General features: G+C 50.4%; 1 protein-coding gene across 1 annotated transcript in view; it reads left to right on the forward strand.

The window, feature by feature from the left end:
- Positions 1–4,029: 4,029 nt before the first annotated feature.
- The window catches only part of ZSWIM5 (zinc finger SWIM-type containing 5), a 98,917-nt gene continuing 82,518 nt past the window's right edge, over positions 4,030–20,428 (forward strand). The window contains exon 1 of the mRNA XM_017824629.1: positions 4,030–4,708. Within this exon, the coding sequence (XP_017680118.1) occupies positions 4,030–4,708 (679 nt within the window). The remainder of the gene's footprint in view (positions 4,709–20,428) is intronic.

A 20,428-nucleotide genomic window follows, 5' to 3' on the forward strand; every position in this document is an offset into this window, starting at 1 on the left:
AGAAGCTGAAGCTTCTCTGAGAAGCACCCTGAGCATCCCATGCTTTAAACCTACACATCCCTTACCAAATATAGGGACATACAGGCAAGCAGAGCTGTTCCTGTGTCAAAGTAAGGGTGAGAGCAGCCGTCCTGCACCTGATCTTGGAATTCAGCCCATGCTTGGAGCAGGGAGATGATTCTTTCTGTCCTTGCTTTTCTCTTCCGAGTACACAGACAAATGCAGTCACACCTGAAGGAGGTCTCTGAGCTTGTCAGTTCTGGAAAGTTTCATAAAATAACTGGCTGGCTAGTGAAAAGCCACTTTATTAGAGTCCCTGCTGAAAGAGGAGCACAGCAATAACTCAGCGCTAATGAATCAGTGGAGAATCCACAGGGGATTCAAACGGTTTGATGGCAAAAACTCCAACTCCAGCCTATGCTTTGTTGGAGACCTTACTAGGCACTGGAGAATCTAAAAATAGTGCTCAACTCTATGGGCAACCAAACCAAGGTGTTCCTCCTCTTGCTTGCAAGGCCAAATATTTCACAAAACAGTGCTCTCTGTCTCCCTCTGGACATTGGATCCATGGGGATGCTCACGAATAACTATCCTGGGCAATAGATCCCTCTACTCCTGACTGCATTAAGGCAGTTACTCCCTGTGTCCTTTCCCTCCTGCCTCTGCTCTGAACAGCACCAGCAATATTGGAAAGGTAGAAACAGTCACACTTCCACTGAGTACCATGGCTGCTGATAAACCCAGCTTTGACTGCTTTGGAGCAGCCAAGTCTGGAGCAGGAGCTTGGTGTCTGCCTGCATTCTGCTATCCTGCTCCTTTCCCACTGTTAGTTGGCCATAAAGCTTCTGCTGCCCTTGTATATCTTCATCTGTCACCAGAGGACTTCCCTGGTGCTCCCTGGGTCTTGCAAAGCTCTCCTGTCATCTCTGCAAGGCTCAGCCAGTGTCACCCATGTTAGTGAGGGCACAGCATGGACTGTTTGGAGTCAAAGCAGTGTCAAAGAGGCACGAGAGCATCTAAGAGAGGGGAAGATGCCCAGAGAAAGGCAGTCTTTCTGCAGAGGATGGGTTTTGGGTGTGGTGGGGAGAGAGGAGGGCAGCTACATGAAGTGTGGGAACAGCCAAGGAGGTGACACCCCCTTGGGCTGAGATGTGGCACCAACCATCACTTACCTTGTCTGACACAAGACAAAGCACAGGTGCCAGGAAACCCCAGAGGGCACCTCAGCAGCATCCTTGGCCTCTCTCCTTTCCAGGGCCCTTGAATTCAGTTTCTAGCAAGACAAAAGCAGTTCTCTTGCTCCACAGCACCTTTAACTTAGAGCTGGACTTCCGACTGAGCTGGCACCGAAAGAATTTCCCAGGATATTGCATTGCATTGCTGCCTAATTGTGGTGTAGAATCTTGGGGGCTCCAGACCCTTTGGTCAGTAAATTTTGTAGTCATGGACTCAAAATAAAATGCTTTCTGAGGCCAGCAGGAAAAATCAATGCTTTGTGAATAATACCAACAGTCAGGCTGGGATGGCTGGAGTTGGTGGGTCACAGACCCCAACCAAACAGCCTCAAAGCCAGGAGAGGAACCAGGGCTGCTGGTGGTAGAGGCTCAGCAAATGGCTGGGCTCAGGAAGGCGTGCGGTGAATTATTGATGTACCTGGTTCCAGGCTCTGAATGAGCAGCATCAGGGGCTGGGCGGGAGGCTGACATTTTGCATCCTTCCCCAGGGAGAAGAGGTCTGTCCATGTTCTCTGGGAGGAGGAGAGCTCTCCCCCTTGCGAAATTCAAGGCAGTAATGAAAGGCACAGGGAGAGATGGGGAGGAATGGGGAGCAGCAAATGTTCAGAATGAGGAGGGAGAGGAAAAATAGATTGGTTTGTCTTTGAAATAACATGCTAACCCCCCAGAGATAGGCTGGCCAGCCACTGCACCGACCTTGCTTTGATTTGATTCTGGATTATATGTTTTATGCAATGAAAAGTCAGCTCATTGGGAATGAATAACATCCCTGCTTGGGCTGAAGTCTAAAATCCTCTTTATTGGCACTGTCTGGGGACGACGTAAGTAAGGACACTCAAGGTTGTCACTAGGTGAGCTCTGCAGCGACTGGTGACAGAGGGACCAGACAAACTGGGGTGCTGTGTCCCAGCTCCCCTGCAGTCTCACCCTCTGCCCGGGCAGACCTGGCAGCTGTGGGGAGACACAGATGCCAGCAGAAACTCTGTGACACCAGAGCCCAGACTGGAAGAGCCTGCGATCCTGCTGGACTGGTCTCTGCCACGAAGGTGTGCTCTACCTTGGGCCAGGAGGGTGCTTTGGGATGGCCCAGAGAAGTCCCTCTCTGCAGACAGGGAGGCAGTCAAAGCCCTTCTCATCCCCCCAGGTCCTGCCACCAAGACAGTGAGCGGAGGTGATGAGCAAAATGACGTGCTCCTGTCGCAAGTGCTTCCTGTTGCAACAAACTCTTACAGAGAGTGAAATGGCCTTCAGGGTTAAAGAAATGGGGATGTGATTCCTGGAAAAAATATAAACAAATCTGTGTGTTGCTGCTGCCCGAGGCCAGGCCCTGCCACTGTTAGCACTCATTATTTTGAACAAGACCAGCAGCAGCAAGGAACACCTCAGCCTTCAAGGAAAACCTCTTCCTGACCTTCATCGATTAGCATGTGTCTTATTCTCTGAAATGGAGATCTCTCATTGCAGTAGCTCTGCCTGTTCTCACCACCTGCCTGAGACCTGATTCCTTCCCCCCGTGTCCTGCAAAGGAGACCTTGGGCTTGGAGGTATCTTGTGGCATAGCAAAGGCGCATAATTATTTCCTGTTCCCTAATTGCATCGCACTGTTATTCCAGGAAATGTACTCTTGCTCTGTCAGTAAGAATAAATAGGAGATCTCTGCAACAAGGGAGTAACCGGTAATGGTCTAGATGTGACTGAACTGCAGATAGGAAGGAACTGGTCTTGGATTCTCAAAGCACTGAGAATAATAGCAAGAAAACTGAACTCTGAGACCTGCGAGCTCTGCTCTTCCTCAGAGGTTTGTCACTTAAAATTAGATAGGACAAAAAAACAGGAATGTGTTTCTGGGGAAAATTCTGGGATGGTGTCGTGCTGGACACAGCAGCAAAGTGACCAGGCAGGGTGGAGAGGCCCAGAGAAGTTGACTTTAGTCATGGTAGCCCTCTGGAAGCAGAGCCTGGTGAAGAGTCAGCTCCCTGGATTTTGAGGTGCCGGCTCAGATAATATGTGCTGAATATATTCATATGTCCCTTTAGTGCAACCCCACCTGAAAGCACAGCAGAGCTCCTGAGAGCCAGCACTGCCTGTGTTCTTCATCTCCCTCCCCAAAGGCCGCGTGTGCCAGAGGATCCAGTGGTCCCTGTATGCAAGGATGCTGCAGTGATGTGTGGGACGAGCATCTTCGCTATAGGGCTTGAAAAGAAAAAGGAAACCCTGATGCCCATTGGAGGACAGGGCACTACTGTTTGCTCTGCCACTCGATGTAAAGCTGTAGGTGATTGACAGGTGAGAATGGGTGTTGATTTACGGGTCAGGTTGGGCGCCGGAACCGGGTACCGCCGGGCTCGCAGCAGGAGCGGTCCCGATCCCGCCGACTGCCCCGGGGGAGCGCTGCCACCTCCAGCCCCGCCGAGCCCCTTTGTCGCGCTGACTCAGCGCAAGCTCCCGGCGCTCGGATGGCCCCGACAGCCCCTCACCCTCCGGGGCCCTGGGGACCCGCACCCGCGGGGGACACGGGGGACACAGCGTCCCTTGTGTCCCCCCTCCCGCTTGGATACACGGCCAGGAGGGTACCGGGTGGTCCCCGCTCCCCACCCCGTCCCCACCCCGCGGAGCCGGGCAGGTGCCGGTGGGAGCGGTGCCCCGACGGGCGGCGGGGGCGGGCGGGGGGCTGCGGAGCGTCCCGCCCCGGCGGGGCCGGCTCCCGGCCGGCGGGACCACCCCCCGGTCCCCGCCCTCTCCTCCTCCTCCTCGGCGTCTCTCCTCCCCTCGCCCGGCTCAGTCGGTCGCAGCCATGGCGGAGGGAGGAGAGGGAGAGGAGCTGCTCCGCCCGCCGCTGCCCGCCGGCGCCCCGGGCCCCAAGCGCTTGTGTTCCCGGGCCTGCCCGGCGGGGGGCACCGGGGCCGTGCACCCCCGTCCCGGGGCGGCGGGGGCCGGCTCGGCGGGGCCGGGCGCGGGGGCCAGCGGGGCCGCTCCGGCGCTGCCCGGCTGCTGCCCCGCGGCGGCGGCGGGGCCGGCGGGGGCGGCGGGGCCGGCGGCGGCGGCGGCGGGGCCGGGGGGCGGCGGCGGGGGCGGCGGGACCGGCAGCCTGCTGCAGCCCGAGTCCCTGCTGGACGCGGCGGCCAAGCGGGTGGCGGGGAGCTGGGCCTTCGAGCGGGTGGAGGGCCGCTTCCAGCGCATCCCCGAGCCCGTCCAGCGCCGCATCGTCTACTGGAGCTTCCCCCGCAGCGAGCGGCAGATCTGCATGTACTCCAGCTTCCAGCCCGGCCGCGCCGCCGCCGCCGCCTCCCCCGCCAGCGCCGCCGCGGGGGGACCCTCGGCCGCCGCCGCCCCCGCCCCGGCCGGCGAGGAGAGCCCCGCCGCCGGGCCGCCGCCGCCCGCCGCCCCCGCCGCGCCGCAGGGCGAGGGGCTGCCCTTCCGCCGCGGCATCCGCCTGCTGGAGACCGGCGCGGTGGACAACGTGCTGCAAGTCGGTGAGTGCCGGGACGGGGCCCCCGGGGGCTCGTCTGTGTTCGTCGTTCCTCCCCCCCTTCTTCCCCCCCCCTCCCCCCCGCCGCCTCCATCCCCTCCTGCACTTCAGCCTTTTGTCTGGCGCGGTTGTGGTTTGACAGGAAAATCCTGCCCCGGGGGCAGGGACCGCTGTGCGCTCCTCCGGGAAGATGCCGGCTTGGGGTTTGGGGGGTGTGTGGGAGGGCGGGGGTGACACCATCCCCCCGGGGGAGGGTGCTTGTGCCCGGGGGTCACCGGCAGCCGCCCGCAGCTTGGGCGCCGTCCGTCCAGTCCGAGGGGGGAAATAAAGACCACCCTCTTTCTCCCCCAAAGTGCCGCTGGGGGGGTTGTGTGGAGGGCACGCAGCTCTGCCGGTCCCCCCCTAACCCTGCAGCCGCGGTCCCTCTCACCCCTGAGCCACCCCCACCCGCGGTCCCACGGGGATCTTGGCCCTTCCGTCGGGAGATGGGCTTATAAACATAATGCATTTCTCCAACAGCTCCGAGCGTTCCTCTTTGTCTTCTCCATCAGGGGCTTTCCCCGCTTGGAACATCTCTAATGGGGCATCAGCCACCGCTTTCCCCTTCCCAGCCCCTGCAGGGGCACGTCCAGCAGGGCCGGCTCGGGGGGAGCGCAGGGAGCGGGGGCGGGTGACGAGTTGGGTGGACCGGCGGGTGCCACCGGTGACCTGGCGCGATGCGCGTGTCGGGGACGGATGCGCGCGGCCTTCTCATGCTCGTTCGGTGTCGAAGGGGCCGTGGGAATGATGGTGGGAATAATGGCATCGTGTTTTCTCTCCATGGGCAGGTGGCTTTTGTGTGCGCTGGAGGAGAGGAAACGTTCCTCTTCCCCTGTCCTTCTAGCCCCTGTCCCCATCTGAAACCCGCATATATTTAAAGAGAAGCAAATTGGGGTGTTTTACATAAAATAAGCCGCTCCTCGTTGTTATTGGAAGGGATTGAAATGCGCGTTCCCATTAAAATGACATTAGGCGAGGAGAATTTGTTTTGCAAATGCGAAATGTAAATTCATCTTGTGCCAGGGTATGGCGTGAATGAGTGAAGGGAGGGTGGTTTTTGTTGTAAGGAATGGGTAGTTAGGCTGTGTTTATTTAAAGAGCCCTTCTTCCTTTTGGGGAAAAAAAAAAGCCGCTTAAAAAAATAAAAATCCCTTTTGGTACAGTTTACATTCAGAAGAGCATTATCAAAACATTTTCCATTTGAGATGTGAGAATAGGAGGCAGCAGAAGAATTCTCCTCCCACCTCTGAGGACATGCAGTGAAAATTCCTGAAGCACAAAAGGTTTTTCTCTGAGGATATGATTATACCCTTTTTTTTTGGCGTGAATTAATATTTTGTAAGGGCTGCGTTAAGATGATTAATTATTCTGTTTAAAAGACTGTGAAACTCAAAACCAAATATTTTTTTTTAGTAGGAGAGGAGTAGCTCTTCAGGAACTTTAAAATTGGGAGGGAAGGGAAAATAATAGCTTGCTGAAGGCAATGTTTTAATGACCTGCCCACCAAGGTGCGTATGCAGTGAGCAGCTGGTGTGGGAGTGGGAGACAGAGGTAATGGTTGCCTAAACCCAGGACTGGTTCTGTACAAAGGAATTTTCTTTTTAAAAATAGTTTTTTAATTTATTTGTCTTTGAAACGTGGCTCTGGTGAGCTTTTAGCCAATTATGTGAAGGATTTGGGTGAGCGCTGGGGTCAGGTGCATGTGGGACACAGCAGAGCAGTCCCATCCCAAAGTGACACCCAGTGCAGGCATCCAGCATCCCATCTGTCCTGTCTCCCTGCGAGCCAGAAAACAGGGAGGACGGTCCTGGCTCTGGCGTTTCATATCCCCTGACAAGTCTAAACCATCTCCCCAGCTTTGAAATCAGAGCTCGTGCTCATTGTCCTCCGAGCTGTCAGCTTTTTAGATGAAGCAGCACGTTCTGGAAGCGCTCGCCGCAAAGTCGGTGGGTGATTTATCTCCTGTTTTTACAGCCCGAGAGGGGCGCGCGGGATGCTCGCCAGGGGAGTTTGCCTTCGGAGCCGGGGGGGTTCAGACCTTGGCTGTGGTGCGGCTCTTCTTTGGACGGCAGCGGGTGGGTGTTGGGGGGTCAGACACCTCAGTTTTTGTCTCCAGAGCAGCCGTGTCACAGCAGTCCCTTGCAGCCCTGAGCTGGAGGAGGAAGACTTACATGAAACAAAAGGCTGTGAAGGGCTGTGTGTTTATCCGAGGCGGACAGGAGGCATAGCTGAGATGTCCTCCGCCAACTTTCCACATCCATCCTGCAGATGCCTCTGGAAGGTGAGGTGGAAGAGCTCCAGCCACCAGAGACACAAACACTTTGTGGCTGCGTGCGTGTGTTTGCAATTAAGATAGGAACTTGGGAACCATTATGTCTTGGAAAAAAATAAAACCCCAACCCTGGCTTGCTTGATGCTCTCCAGCGCTAAATCAAAACTACTGTTCCCCTCTAAGGATCCCTTGAACGGACACCACCAGCTCCCGGCGCCATGACCTGAGGTTTGCACAGTTGAGACTTGCTGTTAATAAAGATCAGATGTTTATACAGTTGTGTTTCTGACTCAGACCTGTGAAAAAATAGGGATAGTACAGATGTGAAATTCCTTCTCTGTGGTTGGAAAAATCCCTTTGAAAAACTGAAAGACAGAATCCAGGAGGAATGACCTTCTGGCGATGGAGGGGTGAGGGTTGTGCTCATGGGGACAAAGCGCTTCAGGCTCCGGCTCCCTCGTGCTTACAAAGCTGGCAGGTCTGAAAAAAACATATATGCCACATTATCAACCAATAATTCCTTCATGCTTAGTAAAACTTAAACGAGGCTTAAACCCTGATCTCACTGGAGTCATTAAATTGATTTTTTTTTTCCCCCCTGCTCAAAGAAAGATCTTGGATGTTGAACACAGGCATCTTTGTCTCCTTAAAAACTGCTTTATTATTATGTGTACAGATCCCGTCTTTGTGTGTGTGTGGTGTGTGGGTTTTTTTCTTTTAATTTTTAGACAAATGACAAAAGCATGCAGGAAAGGAATGCAGAAATGCCAGGCTTAATATAAAGCATGCAACTGCACTGCATGCCGGGAATCCTAAAGGATACAAAACCTTTAACGACAGCGGTTAATTTTTAACAAGTTCAGTCGCATAAATATTTATGAACAAAAGTTTTTACACTATTATCTCTTGGGTTTCTGGAGAGAGAAAAGACCCTTGGTGGATTTTGACAGTAAGCTGTGATCCAGCAGAACAAATTCATGTTTCTCGCCTGCGCTGCCCAGTGTGGTATAATACGGTTTGCCCTCGAGTCGTCACGGATGCCAATGGGTGGGCAAGTGTCCCTGGCAATTTTAGGGGGGGGGGAATTCTCCTTTTTCATTGGTTTTACGATTACTCATGAGAGGAAGCGTCGAGCTTTGTGTTGTAACCAGCCACTTAGGCACCTCCACGGTCTGTGCTCCTTACCCACAGATAAGCCTTTGTGCCCCGATGGGAAGGTATGCGGTCCAGCCATAAGTACATAGGCAGAATTTACTTTTGCTGTTAGAGTAACAATGAAGCAGGGCTTTAAAATGCTCTGGCTTTGTAAACACTTGGAGGGAGCCTGGTTTTTTCAAAACCGCAATTAATTCTGGATATTTTATCTGATGATTTGCAGGCCTATCCTGGGTACCTTCCCGTGTTTCCTAGTCTGGTGGCTGTGCTGGACAGGCAGGCGCTGGGGATTTTCTAACCCTGCTTCCAACAGCCTTCTGCCTGGGCAGAGGTTAAGCTAGACTTGATACCTGTAAATGATACCCATAAATGCATTTTAATTGGAGGAGTTCAGATTTGGAAGCTCTTTGTTACACTTTAATCTTCAGCTTGTGTCAGTGTATGTTTGTAATGATGCCTGTTGAAATGGAGCTTAAGAGGTAAAAATACCAATGGGTTCCAATGTGGTTGAAACCACTTTCAGGTTTTTTTTTCAAAACTACTTTTAGGTTTTAAGATCCTTTTTTTTCTTCCCCACTAAAAATGCTTGCTTTTAAGCGAGCATTTGGTTTCCTTCCCCTGTGACGTGGTACAGGACAGAGTCTAAATTTATATCCAGTGGTGTGTTGCTTTATAGAGCTGTTTATTTTGGGGAAAACACTTTGATGGGGCTCTCTAGGGCCAATTGTGGTTGCTTTTGTTTTGTGTAAAGACTGGTCTCCTCCTGGGTCTGGGTTTAAGGCTCTATCCAGCAGGAGCAGGTTTATAAGGAATACCATGGGATGTGAAAGGTTTTTTTCAGGTTGAAACCTGGTGTCCTGTGTTAGAGTTCTGCTAAGGGAGTTAATGTTTCTGTATCCTCTTAGATTTTGTGTGGGATGCTTGTTATACAACATGTTTCCAATTTGCTAATTAATTTTTACTTTATTTTTCTTTATGGGTAGATTACTTTGTCCTACCATATATATTAAAATACTTTTACCCACATAAAAGGGGTTGGCAGAGGTTCATTAGCCCTATCATGATGGAAACTGTTGAACATTTTAAATATACATTAAGCTCTTTAGGTTTCTAATTATTTTTTCCTTAGCATATATAATTAAAACAAAGTATTATTAGGCGTTAAAACTTATGATCTGTTTATTGCTGCTCCCTCATAGGTGAAATATTTCTTGAGCGTGTTCTGGACTGTATTACAGAAACTGAAATAGGAGATGATGAAAACCGCCAGAGTTTCTTGCAGGGAGAGCTAGGATGACAGCTGGAATTTTAACCTTTTATTTTAAGCAGATTTATTTATTGGCTTTTGCGTCTTTTTTTTTTAAGAGTATAAACAAACCCTCTGAGGCTGGGCTGTCTTTTTAACTAGGTGGTTAATTAAATTATGCTAACTTAAAGAGGCTAGAGACTTGAAAAATACAGCGCAAGAAATAAAATATTTATTTCTTAGTTTTGGCTTTAAGAATAAATAGGTTTGAAGTGTTATTCGGAGAGAGAGAGTGGGACAAGTCCCGGTTTCTGGTTTGAGCAGGCAGCAGGAGTTTGTTCTCAGCTCACCTGTGCTTTGTAAAGCTTAGCCCAGGTGAGAAGCTGGCTTTCTCTGCTTCCAAGTCGCACGTCATTCACAGCAGATTTTAATTTTGCTCACATCTAGAGGGAATATTTTAGGAAATACTTAACTGTGCTAAAACTGCAATAACATAAACCACATGTGCCTGCTTGCTTTGTTTTTGAAGCTTTGTGCGAGGGAATGTGCTTTGCTGTTATTTGACGCTCGCTTTGATGTTAGATGTTTTATGATTAGTCCCCTCTAACCTCAGATAGGACTTTTGGAAAACTTAAATGAGCTTGTCTATCCAATAGCTCTGTAAAGTCACATTCAGCTGTGAATTGTCTTGTGGTGTGTCAGCTTTTAATTTTGTTTGGAAATATATATATATATTAAAAAAAAAATAACCTTGGCAGTGTTAGGATGGAAGAGAGAGTTTGTGGGCTTATGTGTTTCCTTGGCATATATGGGAACCTCACCCTGGAGGACAACTTGGTCTGTGGGGGAGGTGAAGAGTCCTTGATGGTCTTGGAGTTACATCCTGCTCCCCTTTCCCAACAGGAGACCTGCTCCCTTCTGAGGTTAGCTCAGATAAATGGCATGGCCAACCTTGTGCTTGCATTTATTTTTAGGTGGTTTTACATTTAGGTGACATGGACAGCTCTGTGTTCAGTAGTGATGGTGGTTTTCCCCTGCTACCTCTGAGGCTGGAGTAGGTCATGCAGATGAGGAGCTTAGCGTGGTTCGGGAGGGGCAGTAGCATCTCTTCACCCTTTCAGGGCAGCCAAGCCTGGGCATTTTCAGTGCGAGGCCAAGGCTTGTTGCTGCGTGGTGATACTTTGTGCTTGAGGCGGGTGAATTTTCTTCTGGAGATGTGGGAGTAGTGCTGTTTCTCCCAAGGGTGTGAAGCTTTGAGGGTGTTCCCTGGCTGCTCTCTGAGGAGCTGACCTCGTGTGGCACCCCGGGTGAGGCGGTGGGGAAGGAGCCGTCGCTTGCTCCACCATCTCTTTGCAGGGCTTGTTTCTTCTGGTGGGGTGGCGGAGGAGAACTGGGGAGGTGGGTGTTGGGGTCATCTCCTGACTTTGCTCAGCAGGAGGCATATGATGGTTGAATCTGTTTCTCCATCAATCTCCCTGTCTGTGGCTGGTGCTGGTGACTTTATTTTGCAAGGAGGTGGAGGTGTGGAATAGCTATCTTGAGGGTGTTAAAATGAATTTCTGATATGTCCTAGCGTATGTTTGATGCTGTTCTGAAGAGGTTGTGTCATGGGGTTGTCATATTCCTGGTCTTCTAGGGATGAGAGGAGGGGAGGAAAGCAACTCCTCTGGGTAACTGGTTCCTGCCTCTGCTGAGCCTTGGCTTTCTCTGGCGTCAGCATCAATAGAAATCAATCAGTTTTTCAAAAAAACCAAAAACTCAAAGACATTAAACATTGGCTATGGTAATAAATGTCATAAGACAAATCTACCTTCTGGAGCTGGGATGTGGGATGGTGGTGGGGAGCTCTCCCTGTCTGCCCACAGAGCTGCTGAGGCCCTGGAGATGCTCTCCTGCGCACTCAGGAGAGCAGAGCTGAGCCCTGCTTCAATTTTCGCCTGCTCTTCACAAAGGTTTGATGTATGGGCTTGACCCCCAACCTCTTGTGCCTTTGCAACAGGAGTTGGGAAAGGACTTGGTAACATGTCACAGAGACACAAGTCCTGAAAAATCCCCCCTTCTTGGGGGATGTGGGTAGGAAGGCGTCTTCATTGTTTTACAGTAAAATGTCCCAGAAATGAAAATTCAATTTTTTGAAAGCTTTTTTTTTTTTTTTTAATCCTGGTGTTTGAATATGAATTGATTCCACTTGGTTGGTGTGGTGGGTGTGTTTTATTAAAGGCTGAGGATTCACCTGTTCACGACACCATTACATTTCTCTCCAAATGGATTTTCTAGTGCTGCATTTTAAGAGCATTTGCTTTTTTGTCTCAAGCTTACGGCTTAGGATTTTGTGCAGGATTGGGGTTAGTCCTTGTAAAATGGTGCTTTTAAAGTAATGCACAAATTAATAAAATCCCGGGCTTTTACTTGTCGCATTGTAGGTGCGTGTTGCCAGGGATTTTTCCTTTTTTTTTTTTTTTCCTCCCCCTTCTCATTAAAAACAAAGCCACGAATGTGCTTAGGAGGCAGATCTGCTGGGATGCCAGCTTGGAAGGGTTGCATGCGGATATATTGGTCCAGCTTGTCATCTGCAAATGCCCTGCTGCTGTGGCCCCGGGTTAAAACGGGAGAGGGGGGTCTGTGTCCCCCTTGCGATGCCCCCGCTTGTCGCTGATGCCCGTAATGAGCTGCCTGCACCTTCCCCACCCAGCTCGTTTGACCGGGGGCCGCTAATCGTTATTGAGGTTCGCTCAGCAGGATGCGGCTGTGGTATCTGCCTGGCTGCTGTCTCTGCACCTGGAGACGGTGCCCGTGCCCCGCAGCTGCTGGCGCAGAGGGATTCCCCGTGGGAACGCCGGAGGCTTGGTGTCTGGGACCTTGGCAAGGTCAGGACAGGCTGTGCCCCTGCTCTGGATGCTGACCAGTAGCCCTGGCCTCCTTCCTTCTGCTGATACCAGCATGTGGGTGAGCGCTCAGGACACCGCTCACAGCCCCACCTCGTCACTGGTGCTGTGAGGTTTTTAAAGGCAGCGGTGGCGGGAGATGCTGTGTGCTGTGCCCTGGCTGTGTGGCTGCCTTGATGAAGATGAGTGCCCTGTCAAAGGGGTGGCAGAGCAACAAATGGGTTCCCGAGATAAATAATATTTGCATTAATGAGCTACAATGGCTTTGGATGCCAAATTAAAAGAAGTGTGTCTGGAGGATGAAAAATAAGTTTATTTTCTGTTTCACTCACTAGTTCTCGTCTCTTTTGATTTTCTTTATCATCAGAAAGACATTTTTAATTTTTTTTAAAGCCAGTTGTGTTTATTTTGGTAACAGTTCATTGGCTGCTCTGTGTACAGAAGCTTTCTCTTGAAAGTACTGAAACTATATTAAAAGTGCTTTTGGCTGTCATCTTTTATTTTGTGTCTCCTTCGTTCTTTTCCCAAAGCTGGGTCGTTGCTATATCAAATACTCTGAAACTGTCTGGTAGCATTTTCCCTGCGGTGTTCTGTATAAACTGGAAATAAAAAGGGAAAAAATTGCAGGATTTGGATTTCGGCAGCTTTTTTTTTCCTCCTCTGTGTGTGCATGTGTGTGTCCCATTGAAGTCCGAGCAGCTGTCTCCGTCCGCGCAGCCTGCTGATGGCATGCACAGATCTGTTTCTTGTGATTAAAAGGAGAAATAATACCCCAGTGTTCAGAGAGGGCCTGGGGGGTGAGTTGAGCACCCAGGGAGCAGTGGGTCTCCCTTCCTGCCTGCCCCTGCCTGCTTGGCCCAGGGACCAAGGGAGCTGGAACCCCCGTGCTTGTCCCCGCATCCTTGTGGCTTCATATCCCAGCAAAGGAAGTATCCTGAGTGAGTTGCCCTGTTGCAGCACCTCCACCCCGGGGTGGGCTCCTCCATCCTGCGCCATCGACCCGCAGAGGCCCTGGGGTTTTTATTCTATTCTGAGGGTGTCGAAACATTTCGGTGGCGCTGCAGCCGCTCGCTACCGGCGTGCTTTGAAAAATACCCAGCAAGTGTCGAGCATCTGTCTGTGAAGGGGGAGGAAATCCCCCCCCGTTATTATTTTCTCCCGATTGTCCTCCCTTGGTGTGGCTTTGGCTATTATGGGTTTGTAAAATAGAACTATATATGACCTTTTATCTTACAAGAAATAGGTTAAGCCATTTTTAAAGAAAGTGGTGGAGTCAGCAGTGCTGCTAAGGAGCTGCTTTCGCATGGTTGATAGGCTGTGAAGCCGCTCAATGGACTTTGGTTTCAGAGACAATATCTGTTTAAATTAATCTTTGTCAGATACATGCCACTGCAGACAATTCAAATTCCATTTGCTTTCTGATCTCATAACAAAAAAGCACCTTACACTGGTTCTTTTATCGGAAAATTAACTTTTGTCTGTGTGTCCTGGAAACAGGGGTGGCATAAAATCTAGTTAAAAGGCTCTGTTATAGGAGGATTCTGTTTCTTTGTACAAGGCAGACTTTTTTTTCCCCCCCTTCTTTCCCCTGCGTGCATTTAAAAAGAAGACGAGTGTTTGAGATAGATTAAGGAGAATGCCAGCAGATGGACCGATTCTGTTGTTGCTGCTGGCAACCATCTAAGCAGCCATTTTGAACAATGCTGATACCGGGGTACTGATAACACAAAGATGAGGATGGGATAAATATCCAGCTAGTCCCTTTCTCCCCGCCTGCTCCTCCTCCCTCCCTTTCACGCCGCCGCTGCAGCCCTGTTATTAGAGAACCCGATTGTTTCCAGAGAAATGCTTCATCCTCTTAGCTGGGCTGGTGGACGTCTAGTGTTGCTTATCGCCTTGATTTTCCCCATGGTTGGGGGAGACACTGGCAGATCAGCTTCTCCCAGGAGTGCCTGCTGTGTGGGTCCTAAGGGGAATGGGATGTACGTTTGGGTGCTTTGCGGTCGCGATGCTCTTTTCCCTGCCCTAGTAAAGCGTGGGGTTGTTGGTCCTTCCCTCCTAAGTGGAGAGAGTTTCATTCCCTCCTTGTGCACGTTTTTAAGTGCTTAATTATCAAGTGTGATGGCATCATATGGGTGAATTCTAGGGTTCCAGGAGATGTACCGTGACCTTAAATGAGTTTGAGATTTCGTTTATGCCAAAATGATTAATATGGGGCAGGGATTGCAAGTTGAGAGCATGCCCTTTGCCTGGTCTTCCGTTCCCTTTTCTCCTACTCATGTCAGCTTTCTCTTGGCTATCTGGTCACGTTCGTGTCCTGGACCTGCTGCTCTTGGAGCTTCTTAGGGTCAATACTGCTATCTGTTTGGGCTGCTGGATTTTTGAAACTGGAATTGGTGGCCATCTATCTCTCTGTCTTGTTTCCCATGTCTGAGGAAATAGCACTTCCATTGATCAAGAAAACCCAACCAAGCTTCATCTTCTCCTAGCAAACAGCAAAAAGGCTGGCTTGTGTTTTGCAGGAGGAGCTGGGCCAGGATGAGCATTGGGCCGTTCTGGGAAACCCACTGGGCTTTGCCCTGAGCTCACTGTGGTGTAGGATGGTCCTGACTGTGGGATCTGCAGAGTAGTCAGGGGATGGTGTGTAGCCTTTAAATGTTCCTGGAGCTGAAGACAAGCAATAATAAGCTGGTATGTTCTTTCTGCCTTCCTTGCACGAGTCTGCAGACCATGGGCTGAAACTTTGACCTGTTGACGTTGCAGCACCTCTGAGAACTTAGAGTGAGGCGATGCTCTAACTGCAGCTCTTGGTCCACTTAAAACTTCTTTGGGGTTAAAAACTGTACAGATAACCCTCAAAGAAATCTGTATAGAATAAAATCATGGAACATATATCTAATTATACACAGTAGATGAAACTTTACTGTAAAGCAGCAGATGTAAGGATTAAAAAAAGGAGCTGGGCAAGCATTTTATGGTTTCCCTTTTTAATTTGTCCCCTGCGTCTGTTACATTTTGAGGCAAAAGTTGTTTCTTTTTTCCTGTGGGAAAGATCTTCTTCCTCTTGAGTGTCCCCTCTTTTAGCTCTACCTTATTTGATCTATAAGCTGTGGACTTGCCACATTTGATGTACTTGCTCAGACAAGGGGTATCTGGCCTGAGAGTTGAAAAATCAGGCTGTAAATTCCACTTGGAAATGTTGTCATGGTGTGTTGGGAAGTTGTTGAGGTCAGCTGAACTCTCTGAAGACTTGGACTGAGAAACTGAGGGTCTCAGCAGGTTGTCTGTTTTTGAGATTGACTGGCATCGCTGACAGATGCTTTTAGTGCACTCAGAGGGCTCCAGAGCCTGTGTTGTCCCCAGCCACCTCCTCCTGTGGTGGCTCCTGCTGTGTTGTTTGACCTTGCTAGACCTCCTGTTGTGTCAGGAGATGACTTCTGGAGACTGGAAAATGAGTAAGGAAGGAGTGCCTGTTTTAAGCAGATACCTTTTCAGAAAGGTGATGAGTGGGATGATGGAGTGTGTTCTTCTGCCGCTTTGGCTTATGGTGAGGTTGGACCTTAAAAGCTCCTGCATGTTTTGATGGAGAGGAATTGCAACCAATGTGTGGCAAGGCATGATAGTGAACTTGTGTGGTTTCTGATGTCCTGATTCTGCTCTTTTGCTGCCCACTGTGGAAAATATTACTCACCAACAACAGGCTCAAAGCATGTGCTTGTGAGGATGACTAAGAACAAGCAGTGGGGCTTGGAGTACTTTTAAGCTGTACCCTCTGAAATGGTGCAGAGTGGAGCTTAGCCCTGTTGTTCCCTTCCAGAACCTCCTAGATGACATGGAAATGTACATTGCCTCCCCTTCTTAGAGCTCTCTTCATCTCTTACTTTTCTTGGGTTTGACCGAGTCTGCTTTAACTTCAAGGACTCCATCCCGCTACATAAAGTTCATGTTCTTTGGCTAACCCCCCTCAAGTGAGGTTGATAGCAGCCAGGTTTTTTGAGTTTGAGGAATACGTTCAGGGAATGGTTGCTGGTTTCAGAGCTGGGACGCAGCACTTTGTTGCTAAAACCTGCCCACAGCCCTCTGTGGTGCCAGGACAAACCATCTCACCAAACAGCTGCTGGAGAGCAGCACACATCCTTGCTCTCTGCTGCGTCAGGGTTGGGGTGGACGAGGAGGGGATTGGCAAGGTCACGTTGTTCCCATGCAAGTGAGGTGTACTGGGAGCAGATAGTGGCTTCCCAGTTTGGAAGTTACTGTTTATTTGGGAAAGGATTGTTTCTGATCACCTCCCAACCACATTGCTGTGGGTGCATGGAAAGAGTATCTTCAGGTGCATCACTGTCCACTTTGAACCACAGTCCTTATACAGAGCAAACATCCATTATCTCTGAAATTCAGCACAGTGACGTGGTTTGAAAGGTTCCCATGCCTTGTGCTTTGCTTAAGCTGGAGGTTACTTGCTGGTGGCTCACGCTGGGCTGCCTTCCCCATGGGGAACTTGAAATGTTTTACAAGTGGTGCTGTACTTGCTGGGAAAGGGGGCAGAGGGGAATTTTGCTCTGGTACTTTTTGATCTGTGTTGTGGTAAAAATTTGCTGTGACTTAGGCTCTGAAAAATCATGAAAACTTAGAAAAACTGGACAGGATAAGTATGAATTATTAGTTGTTCCTAGTCATGGCTCAGCTTCTCAGCTTTCACTGTAGAAAAGAGGGATGTGGAAGAATGACTTAATGAGGATTGTCCAAATTTGGGGCTTCTGCTTGAAAGCACTGGTTTTTCAAGGAAGATAAGCTTTTGAGTACTGAAGGCTTGTCCTAAAAACACTCATGCTTCGTTCTTTTTTTGCACTTGAGTAATGTGTGTAAAATAAGGAGGCTTAGGCAAAAAGGACAGAGCCAAATGAAGTCAGTGCAGGGAATTAATGTGTTATGGTGGAGACCTGCTCCTGGGTGAGCGGAGAGTTCATACGTTGAGTGTCCCTTCAGCCAACAGTGTTGTCACCCAGCACTGCTGGTGCCACCCAGCACCTCTCTGGGGATTTGCAGAGGGGCTTTGCAGCCAGGCAGGCACGGCTGCTCCTCACGTAGGGCTGCTGTGTTTTGGAGAACATCCCGAATGGGAGATTGATGCATTCCCTGTATCTGAAGGAAACACAAGGGAGTGGTGAAGTTTTCCCTTGCCTGCCTGCCTGATTTTTGGCTTGTTTCGGGTGGCTCCTAGCTCAGCCCAGAGCCTGTGGTGCAAGTGCTGTGGGAAGGCCTGGTGCCCAAAAGGGTTTTTTCCCCACTCGTCCCCACACCCACACAATGGTCAACCACACCAAGGTTTCCTGGACTGTGAGGTTTGATGAACCATTAACCTAAAAATGCTCTGCGTAGGAAGAAAATGTTTCCAAGGTCTAAAAATCTTGCAAAGCTTCTGAAGTGGGAATGGGAGCTGTGGTTTGCTCGAGCAACTTTTTGTGCTCCTGGCTCTGCTGTGAACTGGCTCTGCTTTGTGGGTGCAAGGGTATGTTTGGGATCTTGCTGAGACGGGAAGGCAGCCCTCCAGGGCCAGGTCAGCCAGAGGGACTGCCTTCCAAGCAGATGTCCTTTTGGCATGAGGCTCAGCAGGTTTAAGACAGGATGTCCCTGTACTCCAGAGAGCTGAAAGCATTGAAATAAGTAACAGGCTGGGAATGTCTGAATCCGGTTATGAATTCCTGGGGAAGAGGATTTGGCAATGGCAGGATGTATTGGAGGGCAGGCTCGGCGTTGAGGGTGGAGGACAGCATCTTGCTGTCCTGTGGGCTCTGCTGGGTGCTGAGCCCAGCGCTTGTGGGGCAGCCAGCATGAGCCCCTGCCCCTTCAGGGCAGTGCCAGGTCTGGCTCCAGTGCTGGAGAAGACCACTGCCCTCCTGTTGTTGAATGAGGGGAGAAGCACCCAACTGTAGAGGTGAGGCCTGTGGTGTCAGCCAGAGACTGCTGTGTGGGTGGTGGAGTGGTGGTGTAGCAAAGGAGGGCTCTGGTGGCCACGGGGGTGGCCCACAGGAGGACCCGGTGGCTGCGGTGTGTGTGAAACTAGAAGATGGGGCTGCCCAGGGAGGTGGGCACGGGGACAGCCAGGTGGCGGGAGGCTGGTTTTACTCCAGAGCTGGGTTAGTGGCTGGGACTCGGATCCTGTCCATCATCTAGTCCCAGTGGTCACATTCCTGAGGGCTTTCCCAGAGCTGCCTCTACAGCATGGGTGACGCTGCAGCTCAGGAAGGAGCTGTGACAGCAGGATCCTGACCCTATTTTCATAAATAGTAACAGCATCTCTAAAGGCTTCGAGGGTTGGGAACAGAACGGCTGGGTTCCCCTGTGTCTGGCAGTGGTCAGCAGCAGATGCTTGGGGAGGAGATTAAGAAACAGGGCTGGAACAGAGGGATGCTTCCTGGTGTGAGCAGCCTCTCCAGCCAAAGGGCTGCCCTGGCCCTCGCCTGTGATGTAGATGCAGAAGGAGATGGTTTGTGACAGCAGCCCTGGCCCTGCCTCTCCTGGAGCACTGGGATTATCCCTTAGTCTCCTCGGGGCAGAGCATCCCTGCTGTGTGGGCATAGGGATGGCCCTCCCCGCCAGGGACCGCTGGCACTGCTTTGGGAGGCAGCAGTGGTGCAGCACTGGTGGGGCTAAAGAGGCTTTTGGAGAGACCAGCCCTTCTCCACCCCACCTCGATGCCATCCTGGATCTGCAAGCTGAGGTTTGGGAGAGGGAGCAAAGCTATTAAGAGCTGTGGATTTAACAGAGTGTGAGCAATGTGTAATCAAAAAACGTGCTGTAGCACCAGACTCTGTTCTTTTCCTTTCTCATCACAATCTTCTTGTCGGTTTGACTTTGCTAAATATTGTAGCACTTCTCTAATTGTAGGACAAGTTGAATTCCCCATGCAAATATTTGAACAGGGTTAGAGGACTGGAGGCAGCTGCATCTCTCTGAAGGGCTGCCTCATCTTGGGGTGTCTGCTGCGTGTCTGGCTCTCTCTGGGATTAGAATAACCTCCCAAGGTTATCCATTGAGGAATAGCCCCTAGTGTAGAGATATTTGCTAGAAAGAAGAAGAGCTCTTCAGCCTCCTGGTTGTGACTTTTTAATGTGCGGCTTGTTTGGTGTGGGCTGTAGTGGAGGGGCTTGTAGCCTATGCTGGAAGGTGCATCCAGAGGATGTCCCATGGACCACTCTGGATGGGAGTGATGCTGCCTGGTAGCTCCTGATGCAGAGCCTCTGAGATCTCGTTGCCTTGTGGGTTTTGGGCAGTGTTTCTGCATTTGGAGCATGCAGCTGTTATCGGGAGGTTGGGTGAAAGGTTTTCCTTGGGGCTCAGGAGAAAGTGTTTATTCTTTAAAAGGGTAACTTAGGGTGAGAGAGAAAGAAAGAGAAGCAGCCTAATCTTGCAATTTAAATATATTTAAAGATTCCCTCTGTTTGAGTTTGCTTCCTAGCCTTGATCAGAAGGAAATGCTGTTAGCTACAGAGTGGAATAAATCGAGGGCACCCTTATCTGTGCAAGATAAATTACTATTGTTTAGGAAAGACACTCCAGGGATTGAAGAATTTAATTAAATACACAGGGATTATGAATATGCATGTAAATTAGACAATCTAGATATGACATGGCTACAACTGCAGGGAATTGTTCGAACTTAAAAGTGTAATCATTCTTTTTATCGGGATGTGGGGATGGGTAACAAATGAGAAGATTCCCTTTCCCATTTGCCTCCGCCTCGGCTGGTCTCAGGTCATTAAGCAGTGGGAATTACCCGTCGCGGATCAGCCCTCCACAGGCCCGCAGAGATGATGCTCTGGAGCCCTTCTCCACCCTAATGAGCCAGGGCAAGAGCTGAGGGAGAAAGGGGGGTGTCGGTGAGGGGCTGCCAGTGCCGTGACCCAGATAAGGGGTTTGGGAAGGTGTGGGGGATGTGGTTTTCCTTCTGCTGAGACAGGGGAGGAGAGTGCTGCCAGCAGGGTGCATGCTGCAGGCTTGCTGCTGGCTCTCCTGGTGCTGCCACTGGAAAGAAGCATCGTCCCTGTAGGCTTGGACAGATATATGCTGTCATTTCGGAGCATCTCCCTAAAAATCACGGGGTTAGGGAGTGCAAATATTGACTGG

Source organism: Lepidothrix coronata, unplaced genomic scaffold, assembly GCF_001604755.1.
Source record: "Lepidothrix coronata isolate B3197 unplaced genomic scaffold, Lepidothrix_coronata-1.0 Scaffold112, whole genome shotgun sequence".
Classification (NCBI taxonomy): Eukaryota; Metazoa; Chordata; class Aves; order Passeriformes; family Pipridae; genus Lepidothrix; species Lepidothrix coronata.